Raw genomic sequence first — 25,010 nt, forward strand, 5'->3', positions numbered from 1 at the left:
ACATATTTTTACTTGTATCATTTTATGATGAATGTGTCTGTGTATAAATATATGTTGCTTATGATTGGTGTTTGGTCATCACTGATATTAATCTTCATAATCAAGTATTGGATAGATGTTCTCCTTTTAGTGATTAATTTACCCAAATGACTATTATTTTAATACAAATATCAATATCTAAATATATGAATATATCTGCAAATGAAGCATCTGGTTTTAAATGAGAGAAACAGAGCTGAAACATTTGTTTTAAAAATTGTACCTTTGAATGTTACGTTATTGTATTTGAGAATTTATTTGAGTGCATTATATAATTTTAAACAAAAGCTTCTTGCTGACTTAAAACTATTTTTATTTATACTAAAAGACACAGTTTGATCTCATAACAAGGGCCACGTAAAATGATTCTTAGTTGACAGTGAAAATGATGGTTCCTGTTGTTAGAGCGGGTGTAGAGGAAGCATTGTTGTGCTCTGGTCCTTCAGGTGTTGCTTCATCCAGCGGTGGGAGTCTCTATAGATTGTTGAGCTCCAGCAGGGTTTGATCCAACACCTGGTGCATGTCCAGGTTCTCTTCTTTGGCCTGGGCCAGCTTCTCTGAAGTAAAAAAAACCCCAGCTTGTTCTTGTATTTCATATTTTCAATTATAGATAAAAGCAAAATGTAACACCTTCTATTGACATGTAGATAGTTGACAATAAGGTCATCCATACCAATGCAATCTGAACTAAAGTATGGAGTGGAGTTGAGTTTTATGTTTGATCCCATAAACTTATATAAACTGGTTTTATTCATACCATCAAATAGATTGGCACTGGATTTAAGTAGGAACGTTTACGAGGAGCTCTTTAGTTATAGAAAGGTGAACAAAGGGAATAAACCCTTTTTACATTTGTCACAATATGAAACCAAACCTTAGTGGTAAGAAGGCTGGCACTGGGTTTGGGGCTGTTCCTTTCACTTTAACTGGATGAATTGGAAGGTGCTCCTGCAGAGCAGGTTTAGTATCAGCATTTATGTGATTCCTTGAGATGGGCTCATTTTTGGAGAATACTGCACCAACATATGTGTCAAGTATAAAAGTCGGACTGTTTGCTTTTTAAAGCACAACTCACTAAAATATAAGTTGTAAAGCCTCATTTTATTAATCTGTTTTGATAATCTGGTGATTATATGCACAGTACTGGTCTGACTGACATTCAATGACAGTGTCTTCAGTCAGAGGTTTTGCCTCTGCCTGGCCAAAAAAAATAGGCCACACCAATATTTTGTTGGACTGCCTGTAGCCTTGATTAAGGCATGCATTCACTGTGGCATTGTTTTGATTATAAGCTTCTGCTGATTTATTTCCATCCAGTGTTGTATTAATTTTTCAACCATATCTTGCATTGATGATGGTGGAGTCTGACTGCTGTGCAAAACTTTCGCCAGCACATCCCAAAGATTCTCAATTGGGTTAAGGTCTTGACTCTGCGGTGCCCGATCCATGTGTGAAAATGATACCTTATGCTCCTTGAACCACTTTCACAATTCAAGCCCTTTATCTTGGAATATGCTAGGCCTGTACAGTAGCCAATAGGCATGATGGGTAATCACTTCACCTGCCTCTCTTCTTATCTTTATGGAGCGAATGCTACTCCCGTACTGAATGTGAAACCACCAATCAGACAGTGGAGGAAGACCAGACCCTAAACACCTGTTACTGGACCGGGCACAGAACTGCTTATTTGTATTAATGACACATCAGAGGGACATGGCATTCATTGTTTGATTTATGAAGCTGATGCACAAACACCAGCTTCTTCTGCCAACTCTGTCCTCTTCCTCCATTTAGTCCTCCTCATCTTCATTACCTCTTGTGATTTCTACATTCCCATTGATTTCAATGTGCTCCTGTTCACTTTGAAAAGGCTTAAAGACGTTACTCATTGCTGCTTTGGCTGGACGGAGCTAGCGCAGTCGGACCAAGTAGGAGTCATTTACCAAGAATACATTGCAACGTTACAATATTTTATTACATTTATAAAAATTAAACAACCTACTGCATTATTTTTAAATCTAGAATTAATATTTCTCAAAATATTGGCAATGGATTCCTTTAACCCTTGCGTTGTCTTGCGGACCACCACCATGTTTAGCTGTAGAAAAAATACCTTAAACTGTCTTTTTCCAACTTAAAATTGTATGACTTCCTAAATTGACCCCATCCTTAGAAAAAGTGATACTTTGTTTTTGTTTATATTTCCATGTGTGCAGAGCACCACTAGGGTACAAAGACTGTCTTATGGGTAATTTTACCCATAAAACAAAGTATTATGGTAATAATGAGACAGGTTAGTTTTACCCTACTGATAATGTGTTGTTGCAATAGTAATCCTGCTCAGTATTATGGTAATAATACTTTGTTACCCATAATACAAAGTATTATGGTAATACTTTGTTACCCATAATACAAAGTATTATGGTAATACTTTGTTACCCATAATACAAAGTATTACAAAGTAATACTTTGTGATGGATGAATCACAATTCATCCATCACAAACTTAACTCAACTCTGAGTTAAGTTTATACTTAACTCAGTTAAGTATAAACTTAACTGAGTTGGATAGACATAATAACTTGAGTTTTTTTTTACTTAAGTTGGATAAACTTAATTGCATTAATTGTTACCAATTGAAGCAATTCAGTTAAGTTGGTTCAACTGTTAAATATGTTAACCTTTCTACCAGGGCATAATTTAAAAATTCTTTGTTCTTTAAATTAAATTTTAGCAACAAAATTTCATTTCATCCCTTGTGGATGAAATGTTGAATTTCATCCATCATTGGATAAACTGTGATGGAACAGCACAGCACTCTAAAACGTGTACACTTTCGAAAATTAAGTGAGATTAGTGTAAAATAAGTTCATAACATGAACTACAACCCTAATACACTTTTGAGAGTGCACTCTCAAAAGTGTACGCTAAAAATTAAAAATCGTACTCTCAAAAATGTACACACACGCGCGCACACAGACATGCACGCATGAACACACACGTCAAAGAAACTGTATTGATGTACAAATTGAACTTGTATTTGACCTGCACTTGCACTGTTGATCTGCAGCTAGTTAGTTCACATCACACAAGTTCCCAAACACAACAAGAAGCATTCTCAGACATAAAAAACAAATTCAGTACAGAGGATATAATGGTACCCTGAATCAAAGTTCCCCTCATTGGTTCCTTGCTGAAGCCATGAGTAAAGGTTTCACTGTCCTATGTTGTACGTTCGCACATACTACATAAGATGTCGAACATCTTCTGTAATTTTGCAGGATTTTGAACATAAGATTTTGAAGATGCTTCAACATTTTATGTTGAAGCAATAAAATCCTTCAACATTTTATTGCTTCAACATAAAAGCAATAAAATGCTTGTATAGGTGTTGAACATAACATATGTTGACCATAACATATTTAACATCTTGTGTTCTTATGTTGTTCAACATAAGGACAAAATTGTTCACAAAATAAAGCACATTTTATTCTATGAGAAATAATTTTATAATTCATTTGCTAAAAAATATTAAAGAATGAACTGCTGACAGAAAAGTTACAAATTGTTGTCTTTTTTCCTTTTAGTATAGTTAAATCATAAGTAATTGCATCACATTTATATAATTACAATAATAAACCTTTACTGTGTAAAAGAAAACTTATGAGTTAATTTGTGGTAAAAGGAAAAGTGTAATTCTGTTGATTGTCTTTTTGTATTGTGTAACAAAGAATACATGATAGAAATGAATTAAATTGAGTTGAACTGATAACAGATTGTTTTATCATGTAAAATACATTTTGGATTTCAAATTCACGTAAGCTGCTTTATTTTGGGGCTTTTGGTAGGTCTGGTCATTTTTGCCCCATAGGACAAGGGAAGTAAACAGAATGTTAAGATCTTACAAGAGTTAAGGAATGAGAAGCAACTCATTGCTTCTCATTGCAATGCTGCCATCTGAAACATAATCTTCCATGCAGTAATTATCCAATAGGAGACTCACACATATTGCTTAGTTAAAGGCAGGTGGCGACTTTATTTATTTATTTTTGCTTTCTTACATAAACTTCACTGGTTTTCCTAAAAACAAAAACGAGTTACTGGATTGTGACTGGGCTGCACAGTGGCACAGTGGTAGAGCTGTTGCCTTGCAGCAAGAAGGTTCTGGGTTCGATTCCCGGCCCGGTCTTTCTGCATGGAGTTTACATGTTCTCCCTGTGCATGCGTGGGTTTTCTCCGGGTTCTCCGGTTTCCTCCCACAGTCCAAAAACATGACTGCAGGTTAATTGGCCTCTCCAAATTGCCCCTAGGTGTGAGTGTGTGTGTGCATGGTTGTTTGTCCTGTGTGTCTCTGTGTTGCCCTGCGACAGACTGGCGACCTGTCCAGGGTGACCCCGCCTCTCGCCCGGAACGTTAGCTGGAGATGGGCACCAGCAACCCTCCTGACCCCACTAAGGGACAAGGGTGTTAAGAAAATGGATGGATGGACGGATTGTGACTTCAGTAATATAGACATTTATTTACTATAGTTTAGATCCTGATACACTGAAGGACATAGAGCGAATGACTGTGTGTAGGGTTATGATTTGGGTTTCAAACTCTCATGAACCCTTTTACCCTTTCTTGAAATATTTTGAACATCCTTCTGGTTCCGTTGCCACCTAGAGTGCCGTTTCACATGATTTATCCTGAATGCCATCCGTCCGTCCGTCCATCCATTTTCTTCCGCTTATCCGGGGTCGGGTCGCGGGGGCAGCAGCTTCAGAAGGGAGGCCCAGACTTCCCTCTCCCCAGCCATTCTTCCAGCTCCTCCGGGGGAATCCCAAGGTGTTCCCAGGCCAGCCAAGAGACATAATCCCTCCAGCATGTCCTGGGTCTTCCCCAAGGTCTCCTCCCGGAACACCTCACCCGGGAGGCGTCCAGGAGGCATCCTTACCAGATGCCCGAGTCACCTCAACTGGCTCCTCTCGACGTGGAGGAGCAGCGGCTCTACTCTGAGTCCCTCCCGGATGACCGAGCTTCTCACCCTATCTCTAAGGGAGAGCCCAGCCACCCTGCGGAGGAAACCCATTTCGACCGCTTGTATCCGTGATCTCGTTCTTTTGGTCATGACCCAAACTCATGACCATAGATGAGGGTGGGAATGTAGATCGACCGGTAAATTGAGAGCTTCGCTTTGTGGCTCAGCTCTCTCTTCACCACGACGGACCGGTACAGCGCCCGCTTCACGGCAGACGCTGCCCCAATCCGCCTGTCGATCTCCAGCTCCCTTCTTCCCTCATTCGTCAACAAGATCCCCAGATGCTTAAACTCCTCCACTTGAGGCAGGACGTCCCCCCTGACCCGGAGAAGGCACTCTACCCTTTTCCGGCTCAAGACCATGGCCTCGGACTTGGAGGCACTGAGCCTCATCACGGCCGCTTCACTCTCGGCTGCGAACCGCTCCAGTGAGAGCTGCAGATCACGTTCCGATGAAGCCAACAGGACCACATCATCCGCAAAAAGCAGAGATGCGATCCTAAGGCCACCAAAACGGATCCCCTCAACACCTCGGCTGGGCCTAGAAATTCTGTCCATAAAAGTAATGAACAAAATCGGTGACAAAGGGCAGCCTTGGCGGAATCCAACACTCTCCGGAAACGAGCCCGACTTACTGCCGGCAATGTGGACCAGACTCTGACACCGGTCATACAGGGACCTGACAGCCCGTATCAAAGGGCCCGGTACCCCATACTCCCGGTGTGCCCCCCACAAAGCCCCCCGAGGGACACGGTCGAACGCCTTCTCCAAGTCCACAAAACACATGTAGACTGGTTGGGCGAACTCCCATGCACCCTCCAGGACCCTGCTCAGGGTGTGGAGCTGGTTTAGTGTTCCACGACCAGGACGAAAACCACACTGCTCTTCCTGAATCCGAGGTTCGACTATCCGACGGACCCTCCTCTCCAGGACCCCTGAATAGACCTTACCAGGGAGGCTTAAGAGTGTGACCCCCCCTGTAATTGGAGCACACCCTCCGGTCCCCCTTTTTAAAGAGGGGGACCACCACCCCAGCCTGCCAACCCAGGGGAACTTCCCCCGATGTCCATGCGATATTGCAGTCGCGTGAGCCAACACAACCCTGCAACATCCAGAGCCTTAAGGAACTCCGGGCGGATCTCATCCAGCCCCAGGGCCCTGCCACCGAGGAGCTTTTTGACCACCTCGGCGACCTCGTCCCCAGAGATTGGAGAGCCCAACCCAGAGGCTCAGCTTCCTCAACTGTTGAGGCTCAGCTTCCTCAACAGAAGGCATGTTGGTGGGATTGAGGAGGTCTTCAAAGTATTCCGCCCACCGGCCCACAACGTCCCAAGTTGAGATCAGCAGCACACCATCCCCACTATAAACAGTGTTGGTGCTGCACTGCTTCCCCCTCCTGAGACGCCGGACGGTGGACCAGAATCACCTCGAAGCCGTACGGAAGTCTGTCTCCATGGCCTCTCCAAACTCCTCCCACGCCCAAGTTTTTGCCTCAGCGACAACCCGAGACGCATGCCGTTTCGCCCGCCGGTACCCATCAGCTGCTTCTGGAGTCCCACAGGCCAAAAAGGCCCGATAGGACTCCTTCTTCAGCTTGACAGCATCCCTCACCGAAGGTGTCCACCAACGGGTTCGACAGGCACCAACAACCTTGCGGCTGCAGCTCCGATAGGCCGCCTCGGCAATGGAGGTACGGAACATGGTCCACTCACTATCCTGGTCCACTCCACTATCCTGAATGCAATGGTTTGAAATCTTGAACATGGTCATCTGTGATCTCTATTTACTTCTCATATCCTCATGTATGTGGAGCCAGTCTGAAGTCATCTCCGGCTGAACATTTCATCTTATGGCCTCAGTAACCTGCCTACATAATAATAGACTGTCATGATGCTCTGCTTCCTGTCTGTGTATTGGATGAGGCACTAGTTAGAGATGTGGCTGGTGTTTTTGTCTGATTTTATTACTTCTCTTTTAAATGTAACTATTTGATTGCTTTGTACTTTAATCTAGAAAACCTGAATCTGTGTACAGTATGATCGCTCTGTCCATAGATATAGCTTGACAACTATAAACAGCCCATTGTCAATTTTCCTATATGGTCAAGGGGGGGAAATGGTAGGGAGGATTATTTAAAGTGGTCATCGGATGAGAGGCAAGGTCCACCCAGTCCTTGCCTCTTAATCCAACAGTCATGTATTTGGCCTGTGGGAGGAAGCTGGAGTACACAGAGAGAACCAATGTGTGCTCAAGGAGGACATGAAGAGAGACCTCAAGTGGGATTCAAACCCAAGACCTTCCAGCTTGACAGGAACACAGCAACACTGTAAAATATTTTAAGGTGGTTTAACTTGAAAATGCAGTTTAAGTTAAAAAGAAATTTGTATAGGTTTTAACTCGTGGATCAAAGTTCATGAAGTTGATTTAACAACAACATTGTTTTTTTAAGCTCATTAATGTTGAATTGTGAGTTTTAACTTAATGCTGCAAATTTAAACCAAATAATTATTTCACAATATGCAAGAAAAAAACCACTGCCCTCACCTAGTTAAAGAGCACACACTTCTCTATTACTTTTACTCACAATATCAAGTTAAAGTAACTACTTATTTTACTTGAGAATAATTTAAGATCTTGTTTGAAACTGCATGAAAAATTTTCTGATCTGATGATAAATATTATTTATCATCACATTAATAACACAGGAGTCAGATCAGTGTTACACACTTCCATCTCAGGAAACAAAAACTTGCTGCTAAGCACTCTGGGAAATAGTTCCCACTCCTGTTTTTTTCTTCTTTCAGTTTTTTAAGTCCTAAGCTGAAAACTCTAGTTTATTCAACTCTTGGAGGTTTGACAAAATTAATAAAATGTTAACACACCTTGGGAAAGTTTATTTTTCACAAACACACATTTGGGTTCAAAATCTAAAACTTGTTAAAATTATTTGACTTAAAGAGTAGTAGTAATGCAATTAAATGCTGCTCAAATGTTTTACAGTGTAGCAAATGTCCCACAAAGCAGCCCAATTTTACATTTTTCATATATAAATCTTTGTTCGATGGGATATAATTTGCTCAAGTTAGCATCTAGTTAGCAATAGTTCCAGCTTTACAAGGATTGTATCAGAGGTGTGTACAGTATTCTAATCTAGACTTGATCAAATAATTTTAGGTTTTGAATCACTAAATCAAAGTTAATTCTGATTAATTAAAAGCCACAAGCCTATTCCTTATTCAAATTCTGAGTAGTTTCCCATACAGATGCTAACTTTAGAGATGTTATAACCACTAAAAATGAATTTCAGACCAAAGCAAACAAGACTAAAGAGCTCCATGTATAAAACCATCTCGGTGACTTGTCATCATCACTTTATCAACATTTCTCACACGTTTTTCCCAAACGTGAAGAAATTTAGTGTCAAGAAAACTCAGATGTACCTGAGTTGTGGCCATCTCACACTAATTAGGCATTATTCTCTGTACTGCAAAGTTAATGTTTGGAAGTCAAGTCAAAGAAAAAAAAGGGAAAATTGGGAAAAATACAGAATTTGATAAGGATAAAAATATTTATTACAGAAAGGAGGGGGAAGAAGATTTCAATAAATACGAATGACATTAACTCCAGACCTCAGGACAGGTAGTAGTGAAAGGGGTGCTAGCTGTAAGTTCAAAGAATGGAAAGAAGAAAAAAGTCTGAATTTACTGCATTATGTTTAGAAATCTTCCAGCCAATAACATTTCTGCAGAACAAGAAGAGACCAGCAAAGCAACAGGGGGGAAATGGGAAGGCAACAGAGGAGAAGAGGAAGGGAGGAAGCTTCTACAGTGTAGTCATGTCATTGAGTGCCAGGTCCAGCTCCTCACTGAGAGCCTTGCCCTTCAGCTTCTGAGCATACACTTCATCTGGAAGAAGCCATGGACAGGAGGACAACACAGGGAAGGATGGAAACACAATGAAATGAAAGAACAGAAAAGAGAAAAGAACAAAGGTTTAAAAAATAACCAACTTAGAAACCTCCACATCAAAATAATTCACAGGAAGGATAATATCTGGCACACCTTTCAAGATGAAGTTGAAATCATATAAATACTAAGTTCTACAGAGTTCAATGAGACACGTTTATGACACTCAACAGGCTGATGTTGACCTTAGCTGGCAGCTGCTTCAGAAACAGATCAAATTATTTCTAAAATGAAACACAGATTGTAACAGTCCTGCACAATATTAGAAAATCCTGCAAAGGCGATAATAATGCATAATTTATCAGGTGCAAAATATGCCTAGTATATGCCTAACCCTAATCCTAATCAAAACTCAATTCACACCGTAGTCCTAAACATAAATTATAACCAAAACACATCCCAAAACCTGGGGCCCAGGGTTTGGGTCCCATCAGAAGAAACCTGTCCTCTCAACGTAGTATTTGATGGAAAAATTATCCTTACAAAAACAAGGTCACACACACTGACTGTCAACTAAAAGGGAAGCTAAGTATTTCTGTAGATTAAAACCAATCATCTAACAAATTCAGAGTTACATCTGCAAGAGCTGCCTGCAAACAAGGATAACTGGGAGGACTGGGAGGACTGGAAGGTCTTACTCACACTGACTGAAAGCAGGGCTGATAGAGTATTACATACCTTCTAGATCATCAATGGTCTTCTCCAGCTTAGCCACAGATCTTTCTGCAAACTCTGCCCGGGTTTCAGCCTGGAACACACACAAACAGTTAATGACCCACTAACAAGCAAACTGAGCACAGCACAAGAATTAAACCAACTGGCTTGGCGCACAATATGAAAATGACACAATGTGTCAGTCACAATAACGTCACATATTAGTCAAAGTAGACCACTAATTTTCATAGAGATGAAAGCAACACCATCTTCTGTAGAACTAAGGAAAACTATTTCTGAATTGGTGACACACCAATGGAACTTGATGCACAATCTGATTAGATTGTTTGTGTTGGTGGAAACAGAGTTTCCAAACATTTTATATTTCTAGTTGAATGGTAATAGAAACCCAAAGGACCTCTGTTGTCAGTCTTACCATCTGATGTGTGAAATAATCACGCACACCATAATTTGCTGATCACAGTAAATTTAGTTGATCTCTGAAGATGAATTTAACTTCTTAAACTCCATTTCCAGCTTTTTCTTACACATGTTTCTTTCCAACCTGAAACGTAATCATTCTAAATATGGACTGAATGTTTTACTGACATGATAGTGACCCTCTCTGTAGAGAGGGTCACTATCAGCTCCAACTTCTTTACTTCCTCATCATGCAAAGGACTAGTTCTCTTTGCCTTAGTTATGGAGTCTGACTCCCACAGTCTGTGGGCCAGTTCTCTTCACTGTCTATCTAATAATAAATTATTGATTTGAAATGAATTATTAAATTAAGTTTTAATTGAAAGAAAATTAAATGTGAAATGAATTAAAAGCCGAGCATGAGCAGTTCTAAACAGGGGCCAACAGGGTCTAGAGCCCCTATTATGTCCTCTGTACTGAACAAATAATACCAATTCAAATTCTTATATGTGTCGGCAAAGAACCCATAATTGGTACCTTGGACTATTTTCATTTTTTCCCTTCAGCTTTATTCTAACTATGAAGTAAAGGTAAATTGCACACCATTACTGGGTTGCACAACTTCATATTTTTTAAAGTCAACTACAACATGATAAAGGTCGAGTCAATGTCAACTTGTTGCAATGACGTCATAGCAACAAAACTGAAAACTTACATGCTTTAGTAGGTTTATTCGCGATAAATAGTGACAAAAAAGACTCTTGTACTAAGTTTATTATGCAAAATTATAAAAACAAGAAGCAGAAGCATTATCCCGCACTTACGCACCAGCAGCGGAGAAGAGGTGGTCCGACAAATTGCACAAAGTCGGGTCTGACTTTGAATTCTTTTCTCTTTTCACTGCTAATAATGGCTATTCAATTCAATGAGCTGAATACCTGAAACAGGTGCTGATGATCTGATATGCTCACATAGCTGCACTGATAGGAGTCAAATTATTACATTGACCACAATTAGATCCAGAGATCCAGGCCCAGAAGCAGATGAAAGCCAGAGGCCAGGATCAGAGGCTGGAGCCGGAGCCAGAACCAGTCGGCGTGGGGTACGTCAGTTGCTTGACAAGGTGTGGGAGCCAGCTCGTGGTTTGGATGGACCACATGTGGAGGCGTCGCTTGATCAGACTTGGGAGCAGAGGCTGAGACCTGTGGGGGCCAACCAGTCCATGACTGAGGGAGATCTGCACCAGATGGAGGTCCAGGCCAAAGGGGGCACACCCCGGTGTAAACAGGTGTAATTGCCGCACACTACCCCTAGACAATCACTTTAATAATAAATGCCTCTGAAGGGCTTAAAATGTTTCTTCTTGTCATGTCCGCCCATTTTCTTGTTGCGGTCATCAGAGGGCCCAACAGGGGCTCCTAATTTACGGCTCCTAGTTCATCTTCTGGGAAAAATCAGTTTTGTCACATAATTGCGACTAGTCGACTAGCTCCGTAAAATGTCACTGAAGAGTAAAGAATCAACTAGTCGATTGTTGATGCAAACCCTAAGTCATACTGAGACAGGATCACAGTTTTCATCTGCTGGATCTAGGGTCTGCAAACTGCAACTCCAGAACCAAAAGTGGCTCTTTGGCTCGCTTAACATACTAAATGCTCCATTACTCCATTGCTCTGTTTTTGTTTCTTTTTTTTTTGTTGAGTATTCCCATGATAAAACACTGGTCCTACCATGGAGTCCAAGGTAAATTTGCATTTTACCATCATCTTTGTCTTATTTTGACTTAATTTCAATTTGTTTTTTTAGACAGCTAGAAATAAATTATCTCAGAGGCCTGCAGAAATATACGCACATTTATATTTGTGCATACATGGTTTAGGGGACATGTTTCAAAACTGTTTTTGGAGTATTTAAACTCAACCAACAAAGGGAGAGTAATAGAAGGATAAATATACTCACCTCCTTCAACTTCTCTGTCAGCACTTTAATCTCTTCTTCATATTTGTCCTCTTTTTGTGAGTACTGAAATCAAAAGCAAAAAGTATAAACAAAAAAGTTCCATGGAGTGACATTTCCAGCCTAAACTTTAAAAGCAGCAGAGAAACAGAAATAAAGCTTTCAATGTGGAAAAGCCTTGATCTGATTTTGTTTTTTGTCTCTACTGACTTGAGTATCTAGAAAAATGCAAGAAAATAACAAGATATTGAAACATTAAGCTAGAAATTGTTACAATCATACTATCTAAGTCTTCATTGTACTGCCTAACTTCATTTGTATATTATTAACAGAAATGTGACCAGGAATTATTTCTCCCTCGTGTGTTGGTTCCTGCCAGCATTTCAACACATTTCTACCACCAACCTAACATAGACCAACCTCACCATCTTTCTCTGGTGATGTTGTCGTTACCATCTTAACTCAACTCAACCAGCAATGCAGATGTTGAATGGACATGTTGTTCTTTGCTATTTTGCATGTTTTTCATTGATCAATCATGTTAGCGGCAAAGTCCTCCTCATCTCTCACTGTACCTTCTCAGCCTGGGCTTCCAGGGACTTCAAGTTGTTGGTGACATTTTTCAATTCTTCCTCAAGATCAGCTGATTTACTGAACAACATAGGAAAGAAGAAAAGCAGCAGAAGAAAAGGCAGTAATTTGAAAGGCAGAAACGGGTGAGAAGCTCAAACCAGATGCAATTTGATGGACCAAAAACATTTTTATATGTGTCAAAATAAAATAAATATTAGATACATTTGACTATTAAATTAAGAAGAAGTAAATGATATTGTCTTTGGAAACAATGGATATAATGTTTAAGGTCCAGCAATATGCAGAGGAACCATTGATTCAGTAAAATACCAGGGAGTCTGGAGAAAAGGTTACATAAATATTCAAAATAAATCTAATAAACATTTTTGGTGAGCATTGGGCAAAACATAGCATACAAAAACAGATCTCTGCTACATGTTTCAAAAAATTAATGCTCTAAACAAAATTAAGTTTTAATGAGTAACACCACTTAATAAAATTCCTCATTAACACTGACTTATTGCGATGTCTCTCAACACAAGTTATGTGTTATTTAAATTATAACTTGTTAAGCTGCCTTATTTTAAAACCTTTTCTGTTTCTTTCATGTTCTGGATCATGGCTGAGAACCAACATGTAGGTAGAAATAAATATCTCATCTTGAAAGTAATATTTATAGAAAAGATTCTAGACTTTTCCTAGATTGGGAGTCCCAACCCAACCCCCCCTCATACTCCTAGGACTTCCACCCATGCCAGGAGACCCTGGAAGAGCCTCAGCTAAAAATTAAATGTACTCCTCAATATCCTGCAGTAGATATGGCAATGAACATAAACGATTTAGGATGTATTTGTTGTGAATTGGTTTTATGTAAATAAACTGAGTTAAACTGATCTGAAAATTTTTTTGTCAGATATTTGAAGAAAATGTGTCCATATTTGTAGTTAAATGTTTTAATAAAACCATCTTAAACTAAATGTGGCCATAAGAAGACAAACAAAAATAGATTATTGAGCTGCGCCTGCATGGTGTCTCACATGGTAATCAATTGTTATTAAAAGTAAATCTTCATTTTGTAAAAAAATATTGTTTGACCAGAACTTTTCATACAGAATTAAAAAAATATATTAATACCAGACAAACTTATGAAGTATTAAGTAAAGGATGGAGAGGAAGAGAAAACATGCAAATTAAACAGAATTGACCAGCAGAGATGAGAAGGCTAGTGCAGGCTGCATCAAATACCTCTTCCTCACCGCACATCATCAACTTCAAATTCTGGTCCATAAGCCTGAGCTCCTGTTCAAGCTCCCTGACCCGCCTAGGGGTTTAGTCCAGGATGGGGCGAGGCGTCAGACCAGAAACAAGAATGCATTCATGCTTTCCATGCAGTGACACATTTCACAAAAACACAACAAAACATTTTTACATACTGTTAAAGTGGAGGAACACAAAAAATGCTACAAATAAAAACAAATGTACATTCAGAAATCAAATCACCTAAAGGAGCCTGCCATTTGTAGAAAAAGTTGCTACTGTTAAGTTTTTATTTATTTATTTATTATCTGTGTGGCCACCATAATCAGATCCAATTGGTTTGCAGGTCATACTATAGGTGATCATGATACTTACGCCTCAGCCACCTCAGCTCGCTCCTCTGAGCGCTCCAGATCTCCTTCCAGAATCACCAGTTTACGTGCAACCTGCAAATATATTCAAGTCCTGATGTCATTCAACACAAAACCTGCTCATGTTGTTGAGTACGATACCTCAACTCTGACTTTTAGAACCAGTTGTTTGCTGTGACCTCATCCTGATCAAAGTTAATAAGAAATTATATTCTATTTACTGAATTTTAAAAACAGGGTAAAAAGGAAAAATATCCTCTTTTAATTCTAAGGTTTAAGAACTGTTTCTGGACTTTAACTGGTCCATTGTGGAGTTTTGTTTCTCTTTGGTTAGTCCTTCTGTTAGAGATTTGCTGTTGTAGTTTGAATCTTTGTCCCATTCTAAATCAAGAGATGGCGTCACATCTAACTCTTTACACTTGCTGGATGACTCATTGACTGCAAGCTGCAGCACAAATCTTGTCTGGTTCACATGCCAACTGATGCCAGAAGAACTGAAGTTGGAGGTATTATGTTAAATTAGCAGCTCTTTAATTGGCTGGTGGTTGAAGTTTGTCCTGTAATCAGTGGGTTGCCAGTTCATTTTTGTGTTTTGTACCATTCAGAGGTGGACTTGCTGCGGTGCCAGGGCTTGGTATTTTGAGGTATTAGTATTTCTAAGTGCAGTGGTGCAACTACACATTATTCAGGTGGATGCGAAAACATAGACTGCCCTCCCCCCTCTCCCCCCTCTCCCCCCTCCCCGAGGGAAGGAACAGCAGGGTGAAGGAGAAGGAGCGACGCTCAACCCCCCCACGCCGACGATGCGTGAAGGTTAAAACTCGCTACATTTACCTCGTTATGTGTGCGAGGTGAAGGAGCGTAAGGCGCCTGAAGTGTATAGGAAAACATCATCGGCGCGCTGCCCCCTCCAGACGGGGTTTTGGCGCCCCCTCTGGTGCTGCGCCCCTATGCGTTGCACACCCTGCGTGCCCACTTTTTGCGCCACTGTCTAAGTGATACTAAAATTGTAATTCCATCTTAAAATGAAATCCTTTGTTAAACTCTAAACAGAAAGAATGTGCAGAATTAGTCCCACCTCTTCATATTTACGGTCCGCCTCCTCAGCAATGTGTTTGGCCTCCTTCAGCTGCATCTCCTGGATTTCCATTTTCTCTTCATCTTTTGTTGCTCTGTTCTCTATCACCTTCATTCCTCTGAAGAGAAGGACAGACATAAATGCTGGTCAGGTAGGACATGGTGCAGCATTCGCCAGCTTGGCATGAATCTCTCTCTACCACAAAAAACCTAAACATTTCACATTCTGTGTTTACAGGTCAGACAACCGGCTCCAGTCGCACTTTTATTACTTGGTGTTTTATTTCTGATTTAATTTGTACCAGTGATGCAATGTACTTTAATTTTTAAACTATAGAACCTGACTAAATATTTTGTATTGCTTGGTCCCAGATAAATAAGTTAAAAAGCAAAAGTAAAGAATAGTGATAAGAGCAGATCAACAGGAAGCTCTTCACCTCTCGCTTTCATCTGCAGCTTTCTCTGCCTCCTCCAGCTTCTGCAGAGCAGTAGCTAGCCTCTCCTGAGCTCGGTCCAACTCCTCCTCCACCAGCTGGATGCGTCTATTCAGAGACGCCACCTCTGCCTCTGCCTGCAGGAACAGAAAAACTCTGTTCAAGCCTCAGTAAAGAAGAACAGTGACCCTAAATAACAAATAGACCCTGATATCCAACAAAATCAATATCCTCCAAGAATCAGTTTCTAACCTCTTTCTCCCTATTTGCTGAGAAACATTCTGAGCAGCTCACCTTTGGGAGCTCAAATGTCTGAACAAATGAGAAGATGCCTCTTTATTTCTATTAAAGACTTTGGGCTCTTTTACAGGTATAGGTTAATATTTTCTTCACCAGAATAAAAGCTGAACATTGACTTTGTTAAGTTAAACTGAGTTTCTAATAAATTGTCTTTTCAGAATGTGATTGTAAACAAAATATTATTGTCTCAAACAAGTAGCAAATTCAAAGGTAGGGAAAGGTTGAAAATCTGATCATTAACAATATGCATTTTGATCAATAGTGTGTCATCACTTCATAACGTAACATGTTTGTTTGTGTTCTCTTCCTGTAATACCTTTAAGTTACAGTTCAGTCATTGATGAAAAATCCAATGAATGCATAAATGTACAGAAAATCTCAGTGTTGTGTGGTTTTGTTTCTGCTGCCTGGCTGTTTTTATTATTATTATTATTCATTTTAAACTCCTTTGCTGCTAACTGAATCAAATGTTACTTCAAATGTTACTTTACAATCCGCTGATCTGTCTGAGCGCCACCGCCGCTCTCGGCGCGCCGGTTTACAAATAGAGCAGACCGGCTGTGACGACACTATAGAGTTAGACCATTTGAATTAAAATGATTAATGATCAGGTCGAAAATAATGTTGGCCCTCAAACCTAATGGCGAATAAATGAGCGAGTGACCGAGCAGCGCCCCCTGGAGGCCGGACGGTCCGGCCCCGGTGGTTACCCTCTCTCTGGCCTGCCTCTCCATGTCCGCCTCCATGTGGAAGAGTTCGGCCCGGTCCTCCGCCTCGTAAGCCTGCTGCTGCAGGTTCTGGATTTTCCTCCTAACAGCGTCTATGGATGTCAAGGTCGCCATTCTGTGAAAGTTCAGCACCAAACTTCCCTAACGGCGTCACGGCGTTTCCATGGCAACCGCTCCGGAAAGTTCCCCCGTTATAATTTCAAAATAATGTTAATTTATTTAATTTACAGATAACCAAACCTGTTAACATGCCAACTATTTTGCTGCAGACAGTATAATTCCAGTATTTTATTTTATTTCAGTTCAGATCAAACTGATAAAGGTTTATTCATTCCAAAGGGAAATCGCATAAATGTTGTTGCAACTGGAACTATCTAGACTTTCAGGGTCCTCCTATCTTATTCAACAAGTTATGATGGTGACCTTATTGTTGACGGTATTGTTTGTTCTGATGCCATCTATGCAGTTGCTGTCTGCAGCAGGAGGAATCAGCAGTTTTTACAGGAACTAATCGTTACATCATAGATATTATGGGAAGTTCTGTGGCGGTAAATAGGAAATGGTCAAAATTTGTAAATCATGCTGAGCTGTGTCTGTAACCAGAGTCCTGTTTGTTTGTTTTTTTTTAACAAAAGACCAGCTTAAGAAAGTTTACTAAACATTCAGTAACAGTTGTCTGCAATCCACTGTACTGTACTGTACTAGCACTCACATCCGCTGCCTTTTTCTCTGCTTGCTCCAGCTTCTCCTGGGCATCCTTCAGAGACTCAGAGTATTTGTCCAGTTCATCTTCTACTCCTTTGAGTTTCTTCTGCAGGCCCAGCAGCTCCTCCTCCAGCTGCAGGACAGACACACAGACACAGACAGCTGACAGTGTGATTCAAGGGTCTAGAAGATTGTATTTTCATGCAAGGTTTTCTACTAAAAATATTTTTATTGAAAATCTTCCAGCAGAAGAAAGTTAACATCAATGTTTAAATTGATACGATCAGATTTCCCACCTATTGATTTCAATTTTCATGCATTTTTAAGATGAAGTTTGATCTATTTATTAAAATGCATATTTGATCTGTCATATCTTAAATAGATAAATGAAAGTTTGTTTTTTTACCTTTTAAAACAATCTTTAAAAATGCTAAAATGTAAGTTTCTATTTCATTATAAATTTGTATGTTTCAAAAATGTATGATGTAACAGTTTTACTATGGAGGTATTAACATTTAAAATGTCTTAGTACGGTGAAATTTACACAAATGTAATTTTTCCTTTAAAATGAAATATTAACATTATTATTGCATTAGAAAACACCTAATGGTGAATCTGTAGGATTGTATTATGGAACTGCACAAAGTGGGATAGACAGCTAAATAAATCAGTAATCAAATAACATGTAATGTATGGCACGTATCAAGTAATTTGTTTCAATTTATTTTACTGAACCATTCATGATGTAATATTCTATCATTATTGCCCAGTGTTTCTCATTTTCATGAGAGGACATCCTATAGGTTTTAGGAAGAACAGCTGGCAGTTTAAAACTCTGACCAACAATGTATCTCAATGTGTCTATCAGTAGATAATTGGCTGTTTAATTATCTGTCAGTGTTCAGTTAATGTTAATGTAATTCACATCATTTACACTGGAATGTGTCGCACAGCAGGCAACATCTAGTTTTGCTTGAACGCGTCCAGAATACTGTCAATACAATGAACTGGAAGAGCTGACTCTGCTTAACAGAGACAGAACACATGTAACAGATGGACAGACTAAATCAGCCAGTGACTCAGCCAAAAAACTATACAGAATTATACAGAATTTAGTGTCACTTTTTCATCAAATCTGTAAACTAAATGACTCCTTCCCAGTGGTGGAATGTAGTGAAGTACAAGTGGTTCATTACTGTACTTGAATTATGGTTTTTCATGTCTGAATATTACTTGAGTTGATCTTTTGAGAGTGCTTTCTACTCCATTACATTTCTATAATGTGTTGCATTACAAGTTACATTGTATTTTTGGCTATTTATTAATTGATAATAAACTGGAGTTGAAATGTTAGTGAAATGATCAGTTCTTTGTTAGGAGTGTGTAGTTGCCCTATATTTAGGCAGACAACTTATACTTGAATGTGTTTACAGCAGCTTTAACAACACATTGGTTTTGGTTTGTGTTTAATCAAAACTTTCAAATGTATAATCATTCCTCTTGTATTGCTTAATAGCATTTATTGCTGCAGGTCATCCCTGAAATTCTAATGCACAGAATCTAAACCAATGTTTCTCCACCTTTTTTGGCCCAGGTCTATATAAAGATTATATCTTTATATAGATATAAAGATATATAAAGATTATATCTTTATATAGACCTGTCTATTGATTTATATATTAATAGTTTTACTGGACAGAAATTACAAAGAACAAATCTGGTTCTTAATCAAATCCTAATGAGTTAAATTCAAAGTGTCATGGAGTCATCAGCCTCATGACATTAACACTGACATGTAAAATAATATTGAAGAAATAAATATATCAAATCTAATTAAAAACATAAATAAGTGATCAGTTCTTTACTGTTATGGTCTGTAAGATATATTTATTCTCAGTACTAGATGTGGTCTCAACAAACCCATGACATTTCAACAATATTATTTTACCTTTTATCTGGAAATAGTGTCTGTTTATTCTTGCCATACAGACCTCTGTATTAATTATTGCTCAAAGGTCTTGCCATACCAGTTTATTCCTCTGTATTTACTTTAGTTTCTTAGTTTATTCTTGCATTTTGTTCTTCATTCATTTCCATTTAGTTTCCTTTGATTAGTATTATCCTCTCTTGGTTTATTGCTATGTCCACTTTAGTTTCTTTCCTCTTGCTAGATTCATTTTATCATTTATTGACCATCAGTAATTTTCACTCACCACCTGCTGCGTCACCTAATCGTCATGTGTTTCACATCATGTGTTGATTTTTCACTGTTCATGTCGGATTCTCTGTTTTTATGCCATAATTCACATCTAGTTCGTTTCTCCGTTTTATGTCCCGCTTCTCCTGTTTTGCGTAATGTGCGCGTCTTTTTTTTTAAGCCCCTTAAGGTGCAGGGCGGTCATGAAACGTATTGATGGGGAAAAGGCAGACTGACATAAACCTTTTAAAACAACGGAAACAATTTCTGCATTCTGATTATTGAAATTTAAAAGTGCTGTGTTGTTCTATCACCCGTTTCATACCGGACCACTTACAGCACCGGTGTTAACGCTATAAAATGAACGCTCTCTATCGTGGTATCACCCATGGAGGGATTTCTTTATTTCTTTATTTAAATGGGTTCATTTTTCAGAGGGATACACAGTGAGGGTATCGTGATTTTAGCTACCAGTAGCAGGAGAACGGAGCTGCGCCAAGAAGCTAACAGAAGCTACAAACACTGAATAGAAGAAGAGCTGCCATCGATACAGTTGCAGCCAAGCATGATTTAATGTTACACAATACAGTTTTACCAAGTTGCTCAAAGTCTAAACTGGCATTGTTGTGCATTTAAGGTGTAAAGTTTACCTTCGACCAAACGCCCCCCAAAGGCATCCCAGCGCCCCCCTTTTGTAAAAATGTCCGCCAGCGCCCCCTGCCGTCCTCTGAACGCCCAAAGGCAGAGCTAAGCTTGGTCTGTCTGTTCTGCCAGTACATTAAGGGGAATAGAATAGAAGCTAAATAGAATATAAACTAAAGGAAAACACTTGCTTTCGGATATAAACATAGGCTATGTGATATGAAAATAGAAGTTTATCATTGCTACTCTTATTGTGTGACTTCTTTACACAGCGAAATAGCTCCTGGGGGCGTGCGCCCGTGGAACGCTTTCTGACCATGTAGAGAAAATCAGCAACTAAGTATATAAGTATCTACAAAGTATGGCTTTTCTAAATAAAATTTTATTAATTCTTGGAAAACCAAAGGCAGAGCTAAGCTTGGTCTGTCTGTTCTGCCAGTACATTAAGGGGAATAGAATAGAAGCTAAATAGAATATAAACTAAAGGAAAACACTTGCTTTCGGATATAAACATAGGCTATGTGATATGAAAATAGAAGTTTATCATTGCTACTCTTATTGTGTGACTTCTTTACACAGCGAAATAGCTGAATGTGCTAATTTGGGACATTACATGGATGTATAACAATAAACCCAAAAATGGAAAAGGAGTAATGGTTGTGATTTATCATCATACCCTGCATACCCACTTTTTGCGCCACTGAATATAACCATCTGCTCTAGATTTAATTTGTCCTTTTGTTGACCAGTGACTCCTCTCAAAGATAGTTGCAGCTTAAAGGACTATAAAAAGCTTGGGGTAAAGCAGAGTAAAAGGCCTGGTGACAATGTCCTAGAACAAATGTCCTTTCTATTTGAGCTGTGGCATCCTCCCCCAGCCTCCAGCCATCTAAGGTTTCTGTTTCACAAATAGAATCCAACCTCCATAACCCACAGCAACAATTCAAACAAGGTGGTGATCTGCAGAGGGAACACAGAAATAGACATTCCAGATTTCAATATTCCCCAACAAAGAAATGCAGAAGTGCAGGACCTCTTCTGACTCCCAGTTGGATTCCTCTGGGAACAATGAGATCTGAGGTTAAAATAATGTCACTTATAAATAAACTGCTACCTGATCTTGTCAAATGCAACTAGAGAAAGTAACAGCCCCAGCAGTAATCCGCCCGCTGGGAGGTGGGATCATCTCTTTAACCAACCTAATGCTGCCGCCGCAGAGGAAGCAACACAGCTCTGCAGAAATATGAATGTATTAAAATGTTGCTTTAATAAATAAAGAGTTAGTTTACTGTTAAATTAGCAACTCATGGCTGTGGTGTTTGTCCTGTAATCGGTGGGATGCTGGTTCTGTCATTGTGTCACCTGCCTTTTCGCCTGGTCTCTCCCTGCCTCACGGCAGTTGTGGCTACTATCCAGTAGCTCACTACCATCAGTGTGTGATTCTGTAAAGTGTCAGTGTGGTGCAGTTCACAGCCTATGTCCTGATGCATATGACCCACTGAGGTGGGTTTGGTGATCAGAACCCAACAAGATCAAAGCAATGAGAGAATTCATGTTCTCTCAGAGCAGATCAGATATCAGATGTGAAGCAAACATCAGTATCAGTACAGTGAAATAATGGATGCATAAACTGATTGTGAATGTGGCTTAAACCATCATGGTGCCTTTCAACAAAAACTGACACAACATTATAGCATGGCCCATCATTCAGCTTGACTGGTCAGTGCTTGCAACGGGTGCTAGGAGCTGTCCTGCCTCAAGAGAAAGGATAGGGTCAGTTCATCCATCGGCCTAAAGAGATTCTGATGTTTACATAAAAAGAGAACATAAATAAAACAAAGAGTGTTTGTGTTTCAGGTATTTCAACCGATATTTGTATATGTTAGTCTGTTTCATCACAAGCTTGTAAGTTCACACATCAGCTACCAACATAAGATGCCAACACTTCCTATACCAAGCAAAAATCATCTTATAAATTCCCAACATCCTATAACAACAAGCACATCATATAAACTACCAACTCATTCTATAGAACCTGCAGGCTAATCTGTGATGATGTACTGGATGGTTGGGTGACAGAACCTGGAGACTGACTCAGAAGCATTGATCAAAAAGCAAGGCTGTTCCCAACCAATGCAATGAGTTTGACAGGATATGCTTGGAAGAATGGAAGAATTGAACTTAGCTAATCATGACCCAGCCAAAAGGTCTTAAAACTGGTAATATTTTCAACTTAATAATGTTTGTAAATGAAATGCCATTTGCAGGTGTGACTGATGTCAGTGTTTTGGGGGAATCTGTTGTGTAGACCATGCACAAAATTCAGTTTTGTCTGAATTGTTCAAGAAAAATAGCAAATAATCATTTGATCTGCATTCAGGTAAGAATTATAAATAATTTGGCTGTGGATCCGTTTTCTCTCTGCTGCTTCAAGCTGGGAATCATCTTTCCCTCAAGGGCGAAATCCGGTATCTTGGTGTCTTATTGAGGAACATTGGCAGGATATGAAAAGGCAGCAGACTCATCCACAGTAACACACCCTAATGAAGACAGCCTCACCTAAAAGCAGTTCTTGATTTTACAGTCTATATTCTGACCCTCACCTATGATCAAGAACTGCTGTTTGTGCCCAAAGGAACAAGAACCCAGATACAAGCTCCTGAAATCAGCTTCATCTATAGAGCGGTCACGTCAAGAGGCAGCACAAACACACCACAACTACACAACAGAGCAGTTCTCTTATTTCAGTCTGTAGAAGTTAACACAAATATTTATTTTGGAATCTTTGTTTAATACTTAGTTATCAGTATTACACATACTTTTTTATTAAATCTACATTTGTGTTTTTAAAAATAGTTTTTTATTGATCTGGTGAAATATTATAAATATTATTTAACTTTCATAATTTCATTAGTTAGAAAATCATCATAATTAACATAAAGCCTTTCAAACATCCATATGTAACAACTTATCTATATAAAGTCAATACATTGACTCTTTTAATGCTGTTCTAATTTATTGAATGGGTATGTAGAATCTAAATCTCATATAAACAAAATTAAAAATAATTATTTTGTGGGGTCCCCCCCCCCACTTTGTAATATTGGAATTTAGAAGATAGAAATTGTTGACACCAAACTCTTTTTTTAGCATAATGATTTGTCTGTTTACTGTTGATTTAAATTTGTCATCTTTGCTGCAGAGATAACTTTATACATTAACTCTAAGATTGAAGAAACAGGATGAGGTGTGCAGCTTGTTTGTCTCCAGTCAGTAAAATATTCTCTCAAAGATGTTGATCAAAACTAGTGATGAGGGCTCTGATCACTAGTTTTAATGCATTTATTTTATGTTTTAATAAATGCATAAAAAAGTTACGACCGGAATCTGAATCTAGTTCTCTTGCACCATTTGAAGGTTTTTGTTCATTAAGTAGGAGAAAAATAAATAAATAAAAATCCCCAAGTTTTGAGGATTGTTGAGTCTCTGACAAACTGCTTGTTAATGAGAGAAATTGAATTTTGGTGCTTCCAACATCTTCTGGTACATTATTAAGGAAAACATCAAAGTGTTGGCTGCTTCAACGCTTTACTGTTGGATTTCAAGAGTCTAAAATGATCTTTGTTGTTTTTAGCTACAGTCTTTTAAAATCTGAAACCTGTTACACACAGCTTTCTGTCCTTTGCTTTCACGAGTTTTGTTTGTACATTAATAGAATAAATATTTTCCTGCAACATTTCTTCACTAATATTTTTATGCTAATATGTTTAGCACAGTCCACAATGGACTGTCTAGGAGATGCTGCTGTTTTTGGTGTGAAACTAAGGTTCTTTTTGGCCCCACCTGTTTGCATTTGTCCTCGGCTCCCTTCTTGTCAACCTCTGCTTGCTCTGCCCGGTCTATCGCGTTCTCCTTATCCAGCTTCAGCATTTGCATTTTCTTCTTGATGGCCTCCATGGTTGTGTTTGTTGCCTGGCTCTCAGCAGAGCAGAGAAGAGGACTTGGTTATCCGGATGTAGACAGACAGGAGGACAGGACACGCTGTGAGGATGTAGACTACCGAGACTCTGGAACAGCTCTCAGATGGACACCCCCCACCTGCACCTCTCCAACAGCTACAGCCGCTCCAACCACATAGTTCAGCACCAGTCATTGTCCATATTTAGACAGCCAGCGCTGCCCACCGTGTGTGTGAATGAAACAGGTCTGATGCGTCATCATTCAGCTTGAGACACAACTTACATCCTGAAAAACTCCACACCGTCCTTTGCTGCTCCTCTAATTAATGCGATCCTTGGATGATGTGTTTTGTGTGAGTGTGTTTACGTGATGTTAGGCCCCCATATTCTACCGATCTCTGTCCATACCCTGTGAAATGTGCTGAATTCCTCTAGCCCACTCTCTTCCAGGTCTTGAAGGATCTGTAGCTGACACCTTGGCGCTTCCAAGGATCAGGGAATTTCACATCTGAAACTCATAGTTTGAACTTTGAGTTCAAAAACACTGCTGCATCAACTAATAAGAAGCATCAACTTTCTTCTTCAATTGTAGCAACAGATGCTTTATTTAGCCATCTTCTAAGTTGTTAGAGTGTTAGTGGCAGTCACAGCTCCAACAACAGCTGTTCACTTTCTTCTTTCGTTTATGACAACTTTTGTTTTTTCCAAATTATAC

At 39.4% G+C, this 25,010-nt stretch overlaps 1 protein-coding gene across 7 annotated transcripts; it reads right to left on the reverse strand.

Moving 5' to 3' along the window:
* Positions 1 to 335: 335 nt before the first annotated feature.
* Positions 336 to 24,446, reverse strand: tpm2 (tropomyosin 2 (beta)). 7 transcript variants are annotated; one of them, XM_081613584.1, is made up of 9 exons: positions 24,180 to 24,446; positions 17,505 to 17,630; positions 15,768 to 15,901; positions 15,332 to 15,449; positions 14,258 to 14,328; positions 13,871 to 13,946; positions 12,056 to 12,118; positions 9,701 to 9,770; positions 336 to 596 (listed from the first exon to the last, which is right to left on the reverse strand). In XM_081613584.1, the coding sequence occupies exons 1-9, from the start codon at positions 24,291 to 24,293 to the stop codon at positions 514 to 516; spliced, it is 855 nt and encodes a 284-aa protein (XP_081469710.1). In that variant the 5' UTR covers positions 24,294 to 24,446; the 3' UTR covers positions 336 to 513. The 7 variants fall into 7 exon arrangements, with proteins under 7 accessions (XP_081469710.1, XP_081469709.1, XP_081469712.1 ...); XM_081613583.1 differs by lacking the exon at positions 13,871 to 13,946 and adding an exon at positions 12,628 to 12,703 and having other exon boundaries at positions 24,180 to 24,443; XM_081613582.1 differs by lacking the exon at positions 336 to 596 and adding an exon at positions 8,607 to 8,962 and having other exon boundaries at positions 24,180 to 24,444.
* Positions 24,447 to 25,010: the final 564 nt, after the last annotated feature.

Source organism: Poecilia reticulata, chromosome 12 (genome assembly GCF_904066995.2).
Source record: "Poecilia reticulata chromosome 12, P_reticulata-male-v2, whole genome shotgun sequence".
In the NCBI taxonomy this organism is placed as follows: Eukaryota; Metazoa; Chordata; class Actinopteri; order Cyprinodontiformes; family Poeciliidae; genus Poecilia; species Poecilia reticulata.

Excerpts from the sequence above, each read along its gene's own strand:
- tpm2 (XM_081613584.1), bottom strand. The coding sequence starts at position 24,293 with ATGGAGGCCATCAAGAAGAAAATGCAAATGCTGAAGCTGGATAAGGAG. Across the intron at positions 17,631-24,179 it reads CCGAGGACAAATGCAAACAG|CTGGAGGAGGAGCTGCTGGG; the intron begins GTGGGGCCAAAA and ends TCTGTCCTGCAG. Across the intron at positions 12,119-13,870 it reads TGATGTGCGGTGAGGAAGAG|TACTCACAAAAAGAGGACAA; the intron begins GTATTTGATGCA and ends TTTTGATTTCAG.